The 17415-nt window shown below is 50.1% G+C and overlaps 1 protein-coding gene across 6 annotated transcripts in view; it reads left to right on the top strand.

Moving 5' to 3' along the window:
• SLC35F3 (solute carrier family 35 member F3) overlaps positions 1–16079 on the top strand; it is a 317890-nt gene extending 301811 nt beyond the window's left edge. For all 6 annotated transcript variants that reach the window (XM_084996903.1, XM_084996905.1, XM_084996904.1 and 3 more), the window contains 4 exons: positions 6230–6355; positions 7884–8076; positions 8856–8945; positions 12731–16079. In XM_084996903.1, coding sequence (XP_084853029.1) covers positions 6230–6355; positions 7884–8076; positions 8856–8945; positions 12731–12966 — 645 coding nt within the window. In that variant the 3' untranslated portion in view covers positions 12967–16079. The remainder of the gene's footprint in view (positions 1–6229; positions 6356–7883; positions 8077–8855; positions 8946–12730) is intronic.
• The last annotated feature ends 1336 nt before the right edge of the window (positions 16080–17415 follow it).

Here is a 17415-nt window from a genome sequence, read left to right as displayed (position 1 = left end):
CAAGGCTGTATGTTGAAGCCTTCAGCACTAGGCCAGCACTGAAACCAAGGTCCAAGGAGCCGGTGTTGTTGGTGGGATTTTCTAACCTGTAAACACCAGGCAGTCATGGGTCTAATGATCGTCACTCTTCTCAGAAGTAAGTGGCCTGTCACCTAAGGTCACCCACTCCAAGTCAAGGTGGAGTGTCTTCTCTCCCTTAAGCGTCAGAGAACCAGCAAAATCAGTAAGACGCCAGCATGGCCAGAGTGACCAGACGGTCCCCCCCTTGGTAAAGAGATGGAGATTTGAGCCCAAGATCAGCTCGAACCCGAGTTCTTGGAGACTTTGTCTCAGACTGCTGGGTCAGCTGGCACCTACCACTGAGCCCTTTCCAGAGCTGGAAGGAAACTGACTCTATCCCCGAAGGCTGAGCACACACATATCAAGAACAAGACAGAGGCCCAGCACTGCGTGTGGAAGGGATGACGGCGAGGGCGTGCATTACCAAGGCAGTAACTTGGCTTACAAGGGTCACGGTTCCTGGAAAACATCAACAGGGCCAGGTCACGTGGACCAACCAGAAAGAAGCAAATGTTCAGCCTCGAGTGCTGCAGAGACTGAGGCCACTTACAGCATCGGATGTGGCTGAGAGGAGCCCAAGCTGGCCCCCTGGTCAACCTTGTTCTCAAGCTTAGGTGCACTTTTCACGCGTTTCCCGGCTCTCTAGGCTTGGGGGCCATAATGCAACAGGGAGGTGCTCCAGCCCAGAATGGCATGAGGAGGGTTGAGTCCACTCTTAGAGGTTCTTGGGCTTTGAACTAGTTATTTAACAACTCTGAGCCTTAATGACCTCATTTTAAAATGTTAGGGAGTTACCATTGTGGCAAAGGTAACGAACCCAATTAATATCCTTGAGGATGTAGGTTCGATCTCTAGCCTCACTCAGTGGGTTAAGGATCCATTGTTGCCGTGAGCTGGTATAGGTCACAGACACAGCTTGGATCCTGTGTTCCTATGGCTGTGGTGTAGGCTGGCAGCTGCAAGTCCAATTTGACCCCTAGCCTGGAAACCTCCGTATGCCATGGGTGCAGCCCTAAAAAGACAAAAAGTAAAAAAATAAAATAAAATAAAATTGTTAGTACTCATCTGATAGCATAGTTGTGAGAACAAAATAAGGTGATAGCTACACGTGAAAGCCAATTAATGTTCTCTTTTCTCAGTCTTGTTACTCTTCTAATTCCTTCTCCATTAGCAGGCTCTGATGGGTCAGTCCACTTCTCTGGTTGACAAAGTCAGAACCTGATGCTTAGATGGAATTCCCGTCGTGGCTCGGCGGAAACGAATCTGACTAGTATCCATGAGGTCGCGGGTTCAATCCCTGGCCTTGCTCAGTGGGTAAAGGATCTGGCATTGCCATGAGCTATGGTGTAGGTCATAGGCATGGCTCGGATCCCGCATTGCTGTGGCTGTGGTTGTGGCTGTGGCTGGCTCCAATTGGATCCCTAGCCTGGGAACCTTTGTATGCTGGGGGTGCAGCCCTAAAAAGACGAGAGAAAAAAAAAAAAAAGAAGCTGACACTTAGGGAGCCGTGTTTGTGTGGCAGAAGTCACAGTAGAATGAGAGCAGGTAGAATTTGGGGGGCATAAAGCATGCCCCCCCGGAAGCCAAAGTCTACCCAGCTGTGGTCAGCAGCTGGACAGTGAAAGGGCTGATGGGCTGCACCACCATCAGAGTCTCAGAGGTTCCAGCAGAGACTTCTAACTAGAAGGGACCAGCAAGGAGCAAGGGGGCCAGCTGTGACATGGCCCCCGTGGCCCGCTGGCGCCAACAGCACATTCCTAGGGGGCTGGACGTTTTCCAAGAGCAGGTCCCCTCTCCAGCAGACTCCAGCCGTGGTTTTCATAATTACATGCTTGCCGCCTTTCACAGGGGCCCTTCCTGAACGTCATTGATCTGACTCCAACTTCTCTGTCGGCGGCCGGCCCCCACCATCTGAGCCCAGCCGGGGGGAGGGCACGCAGAGCACACGGAGTGTGGGGGAGCACTGGTGGGGGGGAGGGCTCACGGCCCTGCAACCCCTTTCCAGTCTCTGAAACAAGAGGGGTGAACTAGAAGATGTCTGAATTCCCCCAGACTCTCGGAGTCGGTGAGAGTAGTCCAGGGCTCAGGAGGAGAAGTGTCAGAGGAAGTATATCTAAAAATTATTCTTGCTGTTCCCTAGTGACCTAGTGGTTAAGATCTAGCATTGTTGCTGCTATGCCACGGGTTCAACCCCTGGCCTGGGAATTTCCATGTACCAAGGGTTCAGCCAAAAAAAAACTTAAAAATTGATGGCTCGGGAGTTCCCCAGTGGCTCATTAGGTTAAGGATGCAGCATTGTCACTGCCGTGGCGAGGATTTGATTCCAGGCCCCAGAATTCCCACAGGCTCTGGGTAGAGCCCAAAAAGAAAAAGAAAACCTTAAAAAGTAGACTGTTCTTTACCTTTTTGGAACCGCCCCAAACTGTAAAATCTAAAATGCATCACAAACAGGGTTCCATTTAGCAGAGGACACACAGCAGGAGTGGGGAGCAGAGCTGGTCTGAGGGTGGCTCCCTCCTCAGTGCTCCCTTGGTGGCCCGTCCCTCTGGGCCTGACCACCGATGGGGAGCAGTGTGGCCGCAGGGGGTACGGGCATGTCAGTGAGCTGCTGGGGCTCAATGCAGTGTCCCGGGGGCCGGCCAGTGGTCACCGTGGATGACCTCACAGCAAAGCTATCGTTAAGAGGTTAAGCGGCAACACGCCGGCTTGGGCATCCCCCATGCCCACGTCTTCCTCCTCTCCAGCCAAGGGAGAGATTGTGGCTTTCCCCTACCTTGGTCCCAGGCCACGGTCACCCATCAGTCTGGATCACCAAGTCCTTGTTCAGCGGGACCCACAGGGGAGGTGGGGTGGGCAACAGGAAAGTGTGGGAAAGCAGGGGCGGGGCAAGTGGGGACATTCCGTCATCTTTACTCCATCCTGGACTCGGCCCCCTCCCCAGGGAGGCCCAGCTCTAGATGAGCACCCTCTGAGACCAGGACACACAGGACTGGCCCTCCTGAGAGGTCGACCCAGCATAGGAAGTAGATAGGGGGCATTTCCAAATAGGAACCCAGAAGCCCAGACATGTTAGGATGTGAAATACAAACTATGCACTTACTTTTTAAAAGAGTTCCTTGTGTGGCTCAGCATGTTAAGAACCCTACATAGTGTCTGTGAGGATGCGGGTTCCATCCCTGGCCTCATTCAGTGGGTTAAGGATCCAGGGTCACCACAAATTGCAGCGTAGGTCATAGATGCAGCTAGGATATGGCTTTGCTGTGGCTGTGGTGTAAGCTGGCAGCTGCAACTCTGATTCAGCCCCTAGCCTGGGAACTTCCAAATGCCACAGGTGTGGCCATAAAAAGAAAAGAGAGAACTGGAATCTTCAAAGGGACTTCAGGCTGGGGAAGGGGCATTGGAAGCGAGGTAAGCCACCAGCTTCCCCTCTAGTGTGTTGGTCAAGCGCCAGGCTCGGGGCTGGGAGTCCTAACAGGGCTGCTGGTGCCCAGAGAGTGTGCCCTGTGGCTGGGGCAGTCAATCCTGTGACTTGTGGGAATTTCCTGTTGTGGTGCAGCAGTAACAACCCAACTAGTATCTATGAGGACACAGGTTCGATCCCTGGCCTCACTCAGTGGGTTAGGTATCCAGTGTTGCCATGAGGTGTGGTGTAGGTCGCAGATGCGGCCCAGATCTGGCATAGGTTGCAGATGCGGTTCAGATCCTGCATTGCTGTGGCTGTGACGTAGGCTAGCAGCTGGAGCTCTAATTTGACCCCTGGTCTGGGAACTTCCATATGCCATGGGTATGGCCCTAAAAAGCTAAAAAAAAAAAAAAAAAAAAAAAAATCCTGTGCCCTGTGGCTGCTGGGACTGCCCCCTGCCCCCCAAAAGCAGAAGAAAACCTGGAGGTGTGAACTGGGAGAGAGGGGTGCTTGACCCCACCTCCACCTGGCAGAGACCCCACACCCCACTGGCCTGGGCGTCTCAAATGTTGGCTGGAAGACCAGTGGCCACCCACACCCTCTATGTCTCGCCTCTTCCCTCAGCTCTTGTGCACAGCACAGCTCAGACAGAAGCTTTTAGCTGTTGATGATTTAATCAATGGAGAAAAAAGAGGAAGAGATCCGCAATCTGCCTTGTCAATCTTCAGGTCACGATACCCCTTGTTCTCCTTTATTTCCTCCAATTTCATCTTTATGTTTGGAAAGTCTTGAGAACCTTTGGAAATGCGCTGCATCTTCTGCAAGGCAGCTGCCTTCCCCTCTGTCCTTCCTTCCTTTTCTGGTTGGTTCTGTTGACCTGGCTGCCCAGCCAGGTAGAAGGACCCAGCGTCCTTGTCCCCTGTGTGTCCTCTGAGCAGAACCCACACCTCCGTGACCTCCTGCTGCTTCTCCAGCCCTTTGTTCTGGGGAAAAGTCTGGTACCTGCTTCCTTTGCTTAGTGAAGAGTCATGGCACCACCTGTAGCATTTGAATATAAAATACATGCCTTGCGTGATGCAGAATGATGCGGCTAAGAGTGAACCATTAAACTAGGAACAGCAGGTAGACAGAGCAGGGCTGGCGCTTCTCTGGGAATTGACAGTCACCTGCTCTCCCCAGGGCCTCTGTGGTGTGGGTGGACAGAGCGTTATGTGAAAATACTGCAGGAGGAAAGCACCAGAAGTCTCTACCTCAAACTGAGGCTCAACCACATTATCTTTCACTCATCTAAACGTGTTGTTTCGAGCCTGCAGAAACTCTCCCTTCAGATCTCCGAGTTGAGTTAGCAGTGGTTTATTACGTGAGTCATGCTTTCTGTGTGTATATATAAACACTGACTTTGCAATGGGACATGAAGTGTGTGTCCTTGCTCTGCCACCCAGCAGCTCTGTGACTTTGGGCAAGTTACGGAACCTCTCTGAGCCTGAGTAGTCCTGTCTATAAAATGAAATGAATGATAATAGCCACGTATTTGGAAGGTAAAATGAGAAAATACACAGAAAACACTTATCCCATGACCCCTGGGTAGATGTTAGCTACTCAATATGGTTGATAGAGAGCAGAGGTCAGTTTTGAACAACCCATGAGAGAAAACTGGTAAATCCAAGAGTCAAAGCTTGTCCTGCACATGTGTGTTCTGCCCTCCCTGTGTTCTCCCTACAGTAGCCCCTCCTGCCCCTCAGCGACATTAAGGGAGCTCCCCAGCCAATTTGATTAGAACTTGTACTTGGAGTTCCCGCTATGGTAGAACAGGATTGGCAGTGCCTTGGGAGCCCTAGGGTGCAGGTTCGATCCCCGGCCCGGCACAGTGGGTTAAGGATCCGGCATTGCCTCAGCTTCAACTTAGGTCATGACTGCATCTCAAATCTGATCCCTAGCCTGGGAACTCCATATGCTGTGGGGCAGCCAAAATTGGGGGGGGGGGGAGGAACTTGTACTTATTCTGGATGTTAATGTGTTTCTCCTTTGCGAAATGCTTTCCCAAGTTAATGGCTCATGTGCTCCGACAGTTTGACTTTGCACATCAGGACTGTGTCTGAGTCCCTGGAGCATCATTCCATCTGAGAAGTTTGTATCTGGATGAGGACGGGATTGAGGGGGGCCGTGGGGGTCAGGCCAGCAGCAGCCCCCCCGAGAAACTGCACGCCGGGGTTAGGACAGGGTGTGTAGCGCTGATTGGTGAGTGACACGAGCTCTCTTAGATAATCCTACTGCTGGCATGTAAAATGGGCCGAGACATGTGACCGTCACAATGTCCTCGCTGTTGAGATGGGAAGTACTTGAAAGCGTGACCCCAGGAGGTGCTTTGGGAAGGTTGGGAAGGAGCGCAGTGGTGGTTTCCAGGTGTTGCCCACCAGGCGTGGTCATGACCAGATAACCTGTCTTTGGGATTATGGCCCCCTCCGCTCGGGTGCCCAGGATCATGGTGACTGGCCACCATGTGATACTGACCCACGGCACTCCTTCCTGCTGCCAGCCGTTTCCTGTTCCGGGGTCATGCTGGCCTTCACCGGGTGCTCCTTTCAAGCAGGGGCGGATATTTATTTAGACGGGAGAGCAGCCTCGCTGGGTTTCCAAAGGACTGAAAAGGACCACCCCTCCCGTCGTGGCCTTCTCGTGCCCTCCCCCCACCTCCTTGGCACTCAGGGAGCCCCTCTGGTTCCCTGCCACCCACCACCCTGACCACCGTGTCTTCCTCCCATCCAGATCGTGGCCGCCATCCTCGCCATTGCTGGGATCGTGATGATGACCTACGCCGATGGCTTCCACAGCCACTCGGTCATCGGCATCGCCCTGGTGGTGGGCTCCGCGTCCATGTCCGCCCTCTATAAGGTAGGCTCAGGGCGCCAGCCCACTGGGCTTGCCCTGGGTATGGCGGGGGGAGGCGGGACTCCAACTCTCACCTCTGCTCTCTATTAACCGTATCAAGTAGCTAACATGTACCCAGGGGTCACGGCATAAGTGTTTTCTGTGTATTTTCCCAGCACTGGGAAAAACACACTAGAAGCTTTTGGAAGGTGAAATAACTGTGCCTTCTCACCCTTCCTCAGCTCCCTGCCCTCACTGCCCACAGAGAGAGACACACAGGCCGTCTTCCTTCTCTGGGACACATTTTACCCAGAGGATGTGGAGTCTGTGACTGCAAAGCCACTGCCCACATGCAGAAAACAGTAAAAGGGCCACACTCTGCTGTCTTCAGTGAGCTGCATGCTAATGGGAAGCAGAGAGCACATAGAAACCCCATCCACGATGAACACAAATATTCTGATTGATTGATTGAGTGAGTGAGTGAGTGATTTTTATGGCCATACCCATGTCATACGGAGCTTCCGGGCCAGAGACTGGATCTGACCTGTGACCTATGCCACAGCTGCAGCAATGGCCACTGCACCAGGCTGGGGTCAAATCCACACTCCAAAGCGACCTGAGCTGCTACGGTCAGACTCTTAACCCACTGTGCCCCAGCGGGAACACCACATATTCTCATTTGGACTTGCATTTCCATCTCTTCCATCCCCTGATCTTTATCCAGAGAGGCCAGTAGGTGGAAGATTGAAAGCAATTTACCGTATGGCCCTTTCCATGCTTCCTGCCTAGAAATGCCCAGAAATACTCGAAAGAGATGTAAACTGGCTGGAAAATGAAGGAGGAAAGTCAGAGGGACATCACTGCAGAGATTAATATTGGTCCATCCACTCCTTAAACATGGTGAACTGGGGTCTTCTGCCTCTGTGAGCTCAGCTTCTGGCCACTCCAGTCACTTTTGTCCCTCCCCTCACTTTTTATGCCTCTGAAATATGTGCAAAAAAGAACAGGTGCAAGAAATCAAAGTTGGGTGGGTTCCACTAAAAGCCATGCCAGGTCTGGAATGGAGACGGTGGGACAGAGCAGAGATGGGCCCTGCGTGTTATAATCCCTCCCCCTTTGACGTACAGGAAATGGCTTTGCAGCCAAAGCCCTTTTTCTTGGGGGTGGTAGTTTTCAAACCGTGTGGTGCAAGGTCAGAGATCAACGGTAGGGGTCACCCAGAGGGATGTGTCATCATGGCAGATCCTTCTAATCAAGGTGGCTTCCCCGTCTTCAGTGCTCTGAAGCTGGGATGTGGTGTCGTGAATACAGAGCAGACTGATGTGAAAACCCATGATTCTGGAAGCTGCCCTCTCTGTGCTGGGAGAGTCATTCTCCGTGGTGATGTTGCTGAGTGTAGGGAAATCCCACTGCCCTTCGCTGAAGGCTGCATAGAAGGAATTTACCCATCACAGGGCTGTCCAGCCCCCGCTTATCGAGTGTACCCTCTTTGCCGTGGGGAGTTGGGGTCCCAGGCCCGCCGTCACCCCTCCCCCTCTGCTCTTTCCTGCAGGTTCTGTTCAAGCTCCTCCTGGGCAGTGCTAAGTTTGGAGAAGCTGCCTTATTTTTGTCCGTTCTGGGTGTTTTCAATATCGTCTTCATCACCTGTATTCCTATCATCCTCTACTTTACCAAAGTGGAACACTGGAGCTCTTTCGATGACATTCCATGGGGAAACCTTTGTGGATTTTCAGTCCTTTTATTGAGTAAGTGGCCATCCCCCTGTCAGAATCCCCAGCAAGCAGGGACTGACAGCAGAAGCCGCGCCGCTTGAGTGCAGTCTGGAAACCCATCTTCTGAAGGAGAAAAGCTAGTGTGTTTTCATCCTAAAGTTTCTGGGGCTTATCTAGGTCATTGTGTGGAAGCCTTTGTAGTGGTGACACTGGAGTCTAATCCAGAACCACTCGTGGTCCTGGCTGCTCTGAACAGTGAACTGGCAGCCCAGGGTGCCGTGTGTCATCTACTAGTCAAGGCACATTCTTTATGAGGCTGCTAGGAAGTTGGTAAATTAATGTATGTGGCGCTCCCAGAACACTGCCTGGTAATGGTCAGTGAATATTATCAATGATCCTAAGTATTCGTGTCCTCATCACTGTTACTTGATATAAGGCTGGTCCTAAGCAGAAAAGCAACCAAGGACACGCCTCATGCCTTTTCCTTCTAACAACGTCTGTCCCAAAGCTCCCTTTCATACGCAGCCCAGAAGCACTGCCAGCAACAGAGAAAAGTTGATGGGCTGAGTTAGGCTGGCCCCAGTCCTCTTTTCTGATGGTTCTCCCTGGTAACCGCCCTTTCTGAACTTCTTTCCCTTCTTCAGAGCTTAGGGAAGAGAGGAGAGCTGAAGAACCAGGATGTCTGACCCTAGTCCGCAGTCCTGGAACCCTTGCAGGAATCCCAGGTTCACTGAGTCAGAGTAAAGGGCAAAACGCCTCTGCCTCCCAGGGATAGTGGTGAATAACACCCACTTTTTTATTCTTTATTTCAGCATTCAATATTGTATTAAATTTTGGAATTGCTGTTACCTATCCCACTCTGATGTCTCTTGGAATCGTCCTCAGTGTACCTGTGAATGCAGGTAAACCTCCACGGCCTTCTGGATCTGCTCGTAAACACACACACACACACACACACACACACACATACACATACTCACACATACTCATATCTATTCTTGCTGTGCTAAGGCATGTTTATCCTTCTATAGAGAAAGAAAGCACTTAGGTGAAATGTTGATATTTGGGATACATGCGGTATTTTCTCCCTAATGGGCGGATTTTCACTTACCACACCAAGATTCAGAAAGTTGAAAGCCATCTCGATTCGAACTGGCACTGGGGGGGGTCAAGAGATGAATATCATTGCTATCATTAGAAAGTATACACAGGGAGTTCCCATCGTGGTTCAGCAGAAACGAATCTGAGAAGTATCCATGAGGACGAGGGTTCAACCCCTGGCCTCACTTAGTGGGTTAAGGATCTGGCATTGCCGTGAGCTGTGGTGTAAGTCACAGAGGCGGCTCAGATCTGATGTTGCTGTGGCTTAGGCCGGAAACTACAGCTCCAATTTAACCCCTAGACTGGGAGCCCCCATATGCCGCGGGTGTGGCCCTGAAAAAAAAAGAAAGAAAGAAAGAAAGGAAAAAAAATAAGTATACACAAATGTGCAGCAGGAAAAATTTTTAATTATTGTCAGTGGCTTTCTAGGAGAGAAAGTAAGCTCAGGGTATGGCAGGTGTGACGTAGGGGCGTGTCTGCAAACTGCAGGAGCATAAACATTGTTTCCTGCTTCCCAGAAGTTAGCCTTCTGCCCAGCTACTCAGTGTCTTGCTTTGTCTTTCACCAGGGACGTACCACATGCCCCGTGGCAGCTCTTTCAAAGCTTGTCATCACCTGCTCCCTCCCCCTTCCTTTTCCTGCCTCATTCTGCTGTGATTTGGGATTTGCTTCCTAGAATCCCCCTGCCTCACCCTCGGCATCCCTATAGGATCTATTTGTGAATCACATCACCCCTTGGTCTTGGCACAGCGCCCTCCAAAGCCATCTCCCACTTGCTCCCTTTCAGGCCATTAGAGGAATCCCCCCCCAGGGAAATGGCAACCTTTATCCTGTTCAGTCGGCTGGGGGTTTTTTGTTTGTTTTTTGTTTGTTTATTTGTTGTTGTTGTGGTTGTTTGCTTTTTAGGGCCACACCCGAAGCATGTGAAGGTTCCCAGGCTAGGGGTCCAATCGGAGCTACAGCTGCTGGCCTACACCGCAGCTGCAGCAATGCCAGATCCAAGCCCCGTCTGTGACCTACGCCACAGCTCATGGCAATGCCAGATCCTTTAACCCATTGATCGAGGTCAGGGATCACACCCAAAACGTCATGGGTACTAGTCGGAGTCATTTCCTCTGCGCCACAATGGGAATTCCCCAGTCTGGTTAATATGCCTGGAAGCCCAGGCGCAGCCGCTCTCAACTTCCTGAACCTCTTCCTGAGGTTTGGCTTCTCTCATGTGCCACCCCTCACGTTCTGTATAGGCCTCCCCTCTGCTGTCTGGAGGATGGCACTCCCCACGCTTCACCTCTCTGGGCCTCCGCCTGTCCCGTGGAAGTGAAGGGTGTCCCTGTGTCTGAGGACCACATGAAATGATCTGAGGCACTTCCCAAAGGCAGAAAGCCCAGAGCTCCCAGAGAGCTGATAAAAAGTGGTCCAGCCTGTCAGTCTCCACACCCCACAGGCTCCTGAAAAACAGCTCAGCAACCTAGTCCCCCTGCATCTCACTGCGCCTATAGAGTCACACGGTGTTCCTGTTTTGAGGAGGCACATTCCAGGGGGCCCTTGTACAGAATCTGCTTTGACCCTGTTGCACAGCCAGGTGTGCCAGAGACAAATCCAAATCCTCTTACGACTTACGACTTACCTGCAGTGTGAGAGGCTCAATAACACGCCCGAGGAAGCAATCACACTCAGAGCAAGAAGCAAAGGATCTGCTGCCTGACCTGTTGGGGCAAAGGGCTTACCCAGCTTCCTGACGTGCCCTGACGCCCTCTGTGGTGCAGCTCATGGGACTTGCTAATTAACTGTCCCCATTTGTGAATTAACAGGCTATTCTGCCAATATTAAAAAAAAAGGACTTCTGAATTCTAGTGAGACAAAGGAGACACTTTAACTCCAGAAAACGGCTACTAACTCCAGAAAACCACTACTAAGTGGTTTTTTTAGGTTTAACTTTTACCTCTCTGCCCACCAAGGGGAGAGTTGGGCGAGGGAGGATGAAGGAGCGGAGGGGGCAGGAGGACATGGCAGAACACGAAGGGGGACAACAGGGCAGCCCTCACTCGGCGAGATGGGGGACAGGGTCCAGCACGTCCAGTTTCAAAAGCTGCATTCAGAAAACCCTCTTCCACAAAATGAGATAAAAGCCAACTGGTTCTCCCTTGTGTGGAGACAGGCTTCAAATTTGCTTTTTTTGGTTTAGTTAAGAGAGAAAGAAAATGAAAAGAAAAGAAAACCAATATTTGAAAGATTTTCAATCTTTACTTATGAAAAGCACGACAATTTGGATTTGTATCAACTGGCACAAGTCCCACTCTCATTGTATTCCCTCACTTGATGTGAGTCAGGAAGGAGCTTCTTGGGCCTTTAATAAACTTTAATAGTCGGTGACAACACAGGTGGTGTTACCACTTCACATTAATAATACCCTGGGGTGAAACAAGAATTTATATTTATTATCTTAAAAGAACTAAGTCAGGTTTGGTCGTCAAACATATACTATATATGTACATTTATATTATATATATATTATGTATATTATATTATACATAATATATATTTAGCATCTTAAAACTTTATTAATTTGATAGGTAATTGATTTGATTTGTTTGTTTTTTCTTTTCTTTTTTTTTTCTTGTTGCTTTTTAGGGCGGCACTCGTGGCAAATGGAAGTTCCCAGGGTAGGGGTCGAATTGGAGCTGTAGCTGCCGGCCTATGCTATAGCCACAGCAACACGAGATCCAAGCTGCATCTGCAGCCTACACCACAGCTTACAGCAATGCCAGCCCTTTAACCCACTGAGCGAGGCCAGGGATTGAACCCACATCCTCATGGAGACTAGTCAGATTCGTTTCTGCTGAGCCACAAGGGGAACTCCCTGATTTGTTTTTCTTTGGTTTTTTTATGTTGGTAATTTTTTTTAATTAAAGTATGGTTGACTTACAATATTTCTTCAGTTTCTCTTATACAGCAAAGTGACCCAATCACACACAGTTCCCAGTGCTACACACCAGGACCCCATTGCCCATCCATTCCAAATATAACAGTTTGCAGCCACCAACCCCAAGCTCCCAGTCCAGCCCACTCCCTCTCCCCTTTGCCCTGGCAACCACAAGCCTGCTCTCCATGTCCCTGGTCTGCTTCTGTTTTGTAGGTAGGATGATCCTTTATTCATTATATATATAGTGCTTTTAAACTATAAAAGTATATCACTATAGAAAATGTGAAAAGTATCAAGAATATAAAGAAAGCAATAACGTTTTAATTATCCTGCCACCCCAGAGATGGGTACATTTAACTCTGGTGTATACACACACAGACACACACACACACACACCCCTCCAACTGCCCTCTGTTTCATTTTGTCTCTCACACAAATCAATGTCGGAACTAAGGTGCCAGGTCAGTTTGGGGAGGCGAAGCACCGTGCCGGGCCTCACACCAGGCAGGGTTTCCCAAGTTAAGGGTGATCCGCCCGAGGCAACGCCCGCCCGGCTGGTGGTCACCCACTGCCAGGGGCGCCCACGGCCCCGCCCTCTGGGGCCCCGCCCCCGCCCAGCCTGGGCCCCGCCTCCCGAGTGACCCGCCTTCTCCGTCTCCGCAGTGGTCGATCACTACACCAGTAAGATCGTCTTCAACGGGGTCCGGGTCATCGCCATCATCATCATCGGCCTGGGCTTCCTCCTCCTGCTCCTGCCGGAGGAGTGGGACGTCTGGCTGATCAAGCTGCTCACGCGCCTCAAAGTGAGGAAGAAGGAGGAGGCGGCCGAGGGCGGCGCGGACGTGGGCCTGGGGCCGCAGAGCAAGAGCAGAAGGGCCCGGCCCTCCTTCGCCCGCTGAGGCCCGGCTCTGGGACCCTGCGGGGCCGCTCACGGTGGTGATTGGGATCCGTGCCTGACAGGGGGAACCTCAGTTTGGCGAGGTGTACATACCTGTACAGTTTTGGTTAATCTGCGGTAAGTTCTACGGTATTTATTGGCATGTCCAAATTGCTTGCACTTTTTTCACATCAGACCTTTCCCTTAAGGGTACCAATTCAGTCCGAAAGCGAAAAGCGGCAGCTCTCCGCACTTTTTAAATGAATGTGAAGCGGGTTCAGCTGATCCTTGCCTAGACTGTTTCGGAGGACGGGCGTTCTTGACAAGGCAGGGCAAATGTTTTGCACCTTCGCAGCTGACTACGACATTGCACACTGTGATTATTTTTCAGCTATGGTAGGTCATATTTTGTCATATACCAGAGCTGTACTCTTAATTCTAAGGGATTTCAATGAACCAAAAGATAACTCTACGTTAATTTGGAGAGATGGATAGCTGGATGGATGGGTAGATGGGATGTGAGGGGGTGGAGCCGAAAAGGTTAAAGGCATCAAAACCCATGGACTGTGGCGAAGCTGGGGGTGGCAGTTGGAGGAGGACAGACCGAGCCAGGGAATGGGAAGGGAAGGTTAAGTCTCAGCCCCTGCTGGCTTGCTCTCACGTGTCTGTGTAAGATCGTGCAAGAGAAATTACAGTGCCTTCTACAGAATTTTCGTCTTTACCTATGTGAAGCGAGGTGACATTATAAGTCACCGGCGCCGTCTTATCATTTAGATGTAGAAATCTTTAGAAACAAATAAAACACTATATAAATGTGTGTGTGTGTACAAACACGGCAAAGCGGATGACCAGTGTAGTGGAAACACGGGTCACGGTGTGCATACGAGGTGGACTCCGCGGAAGATGAATTGCTGGTTGCTTTTACCATTTGACCAAGACCGAAAAATTACTTACCGAATCTGCAAACCTTTTTACGAAACTTTTAAGCACCAGGCTGTTTACTTATACAATTTAGGTCTGCCAGAAAATTCTATCTATGATAGATCTGTAAAGAGGGACAAGGGGGTTAGAGTTTACTATTTTTGAAGTTTACATTGTTACATCAGAAATGGAAACCTTATTTTGAAATGTTGTCATAACCCAATGGTGCACTCTGTAACCATGGAGTCTTTTGTTTCTTAGGGGAAAGGGGCATTCATGACCTGAACTTTTTAGCAAATTATTATTCTCAGTTTCCATTACCTGTTTGGCCAAACAGATTAATAAACTATTTAAAAAAGAAGCATTCTGTGCTGTCTTGGTGGCAACTGTGTTACTGTCCCGGGTGCTGCATCTGACTTTCCAGCTTCCTCACCATATAGTTTTCCCCCAGCAGGCCCCAGTCTCCTGCACCTTCCAGGAACATATGTCCCCCAACCACCTCAAGGGAAGGAGGTTTGTTTTGCAGTTTTTTTTTTTGTTTGTTTTGTTTTTTGTCTTTTTAGGGTGGCACCCGCGGCATATGGAGGTTCCCAGGCTAGGGGTCTTGTCAGAACTGTTGCCGCCGGCCTACGCCAGAGCCACAGCAATGCCAGATCCAAGCCAAGTCTGCAACCTACACCACAGCTCATGGCAATGCTGGATCCTTAACCCATTGAGTGAAGCCAGGGGTCGAACTGCATCGTCATGGTTACTAGTCAGATTCATTTCCGCTGAAGCACAGCGGGAACTCCTGCAGACAGAGTTAACTTTCACAAAAGCAAAATGCAGGACAAAGAGCTGACTGACCTTGAAGAAAATGAGTCTCGAGGAAGCATTCCCACCCCTTCCCACCCCCCAGTGCTCCTCTCCCTGTCCTCTCTCCCGTCCTCTCCTCTAGCGTCTGCCCTCACGCAGCTCTGGTCTTGCTTCTGTCGCCCTTCCCTATCCAGACTGGTTCCTCAGCTCCCTTACCCCAGCATCTCCAAGGGCAGCCTCAGCCTGATACTGACATGCTCTTCGAGCTCAGCTGCCATACCAGACTGCTGGCGTGGGTGTCCTGACCTCTGCTGGCTCCAGAGAGTGTTTGATTTCACATGTACCCCACTGTTCCAGGCAGCTGTGGCCAGGGGCGCTAGGGCCCAGTGTCTCCCACCCTGTGGCCACAGAAGGATGGGTTTTCTAAGAGGGCATGTGGAAAGAGAGGAGGTGACAGCTCTGTAGGACACTTTGGCCCACCACCTACACCCAGGGTGTCTACACACTAAGCGCCACTTGGTGGGGTCAGAATCTGGAGGGTGTGGCTGCCCAGATCACAGAATTCCCTGTCCATGTACCGAGTGTGGGCTCCCAACCCCTCGAGTTATCCCAAGGAGCCAAACAAATATTTCTTTGTAAGCCGTAACAAGGGCAATTGGGAAACCCTCCACTAGAGCAGATCTATATTCTCCCTGGGCCTGAAAGACCCGAAAGAATTGAGAGTAGGGACTCAGAGATACTTGCTCACCTATGGTCAGAGTGACATTATTCATAGTAGCTCAGGTGTCTATCACCTGATGAATGGATAAACAACCTGAGGTAAATATGCACAATGGAATATTAGTCAGCCTTAAAAAGGAATGAATTTCTGACACAGGCTACAACTTGGATGAACTTTGAAGATATTATGCTAAGTGAAATAAGCCAATCAGAGAGGACAAATATTAGCTGATTCCACTAATATAAGGTACCTAGAATAGTCAAACTCATAAAGACAGTAGAATGGTGGTTATTAGGGCCTGGGAAGGAGGAGTTACTGTTCAATGGGTACAGAGTTTCAGTTTTGTTAGCTACGAAAAGTTCTGGAGGTTGATGGTGGTGATGGTTGCACAACATTGTGAATGTACTTAATGCCACTGCACCGTACACTGGGAACTGGTCCAAATGGTAAATTTTATGTTGTGTATATTTTACACCAATAAAAAAGACTGAGAGTTCCCACTGTGGTGTAATGGGATTGATGGCATCTCTGTGGTGCCAGGGCTTGAGTTGGATCCCCAGCCCGGCACAGTGGGTTAAAGTATCCAACATCGCTGTGGCTGTGGTGTGGGTCGCAGTTGCAGCTTGGGTCTGATTCCTGGCCTAGGAACTCCATGTGCTGTGGGGTGGCCAAAAATAAAAAAAATAAAATTAAAAAAAAAAAAAGACTATGAAGGGTAAGTTATGTGAAATGGAAAGGATAAAAAGTTCAGAAGTTAATGCTCCTTTCAGGACATTGTAAATGAGTTGGGGTGGGGGCTGGGCTGTTTGAAATATTTCTTTCCAGAAAGAATACAGACCACAACTCCTCTCACCCGCTCCACTCCCACCAAGCAGATTTCAAGAACTGGGATGAACTGGGGCAAACCAGGAGGGGACCATAAAGAGAAAAATCTCAGAAAGGCGTTCCTCCTGACCGAACTGTGGGTGGCTTTTGGAAAGGGGGGGGGGGGGGGTGCGTTTTTGCTCTTGTCTGCCCTCTAGAGGCCAGTCTGGGAAGCAACTAAAGGATTTTTATACTTTTGCTCCTTTAAAGAATAAAAGTGAAAATGAGATAGAAGGTACCTGGACCTCTGCTGCTCCAGTCCGCCCCTCTCAGGATGTGGACATCTGGGGTTAGAGGGTGCAAAGTGACCCACCGGCCCCCTGGCTGCACTGATCAGAGCTGTCTAGGAACCCACCTGGGCAGACCCTGAGCTCTTCCTTTCTTGGGCTGTCAAAGATAAAGGGAATCCAGAGACAGGCAGTTGTGGTCAGAGACCTACCTCTCCTGTACAACTAAATCTAGCCAAGGATGCACAACATGGAGTTCTTTATTTTCAATTTTGAAAATAAATAATTTGTTCTAAGATTAGAATGTAGTGGTCGTGGCACAATTGTGCAAATATGCTGAAATTTGACAAATTGTACTTTTCAAACAGGTGAATTTTTTTTTCTTTTTTTTTTTTTTTTTTTTTTTTTTTTGTCTTTTTGCTATTTCTTTGGGCCGCTCCCGCGGCATATGGAGGTTCCCAGGCTAGGGGTCTTATCGGAGCTGTAGCCGCTGGCCTACGCCAGAGCCGCAGCAACGCGGGATCCGAGCCGCGTCTGCAACCTACACCGCAGCTCACGGCAACGCCGGATCCTTAACCCACTGAGCAAGGGCAGGGACCGAACCCGCAACCTCATGGTTCCTAGTCGGATTTGTTAACCACTGCGCCACGACGGGAATTCCTCAAACAGGTGAATTTTATGGTATGTGAATTATAGTTCAATCAAGTGGTTTAGTGAAAAAATTATTGCTTCACACAATGATTTGGAATTCCTTTTCTTGGTTTTGGCTGCCCAGCATCTGAGCCCTGCTGGAAATAGCACCTTGCTCCTGTAGCAGAAGCTGAAGGGAACAGATTCTCCATCTCAGACCCGCCTCCAGCCCCCAGGGGAGGAGGGGAAGATGTGAACTAGCCTTGGCCAGTGGGCTGCAGTCTCCCAGGACTTGGCCAGCTCTTGGGGAACA

The sequence above is a fragment of the Sus scrofa genome, chromosome 14, assembly GCF_054392235.1.
Source record: "Sus scrofa isolate SSC_HxYL_T2T_F1_AM1 chromosome 14, Sscrofa_HxYL_maternal_Yorkshire_Landrace_v2.0, whole genome shotgun sequence".
NCBI lineage: Eukaryota > Metazoa > Chordata > Mammalia > Artiodactyla > Suidae > Sus > Sus scrofa.
Note: the sequence above shows the minus strand (reverse complement) of the source record. Positions and strands in the feature narration are given on the sequence as shown.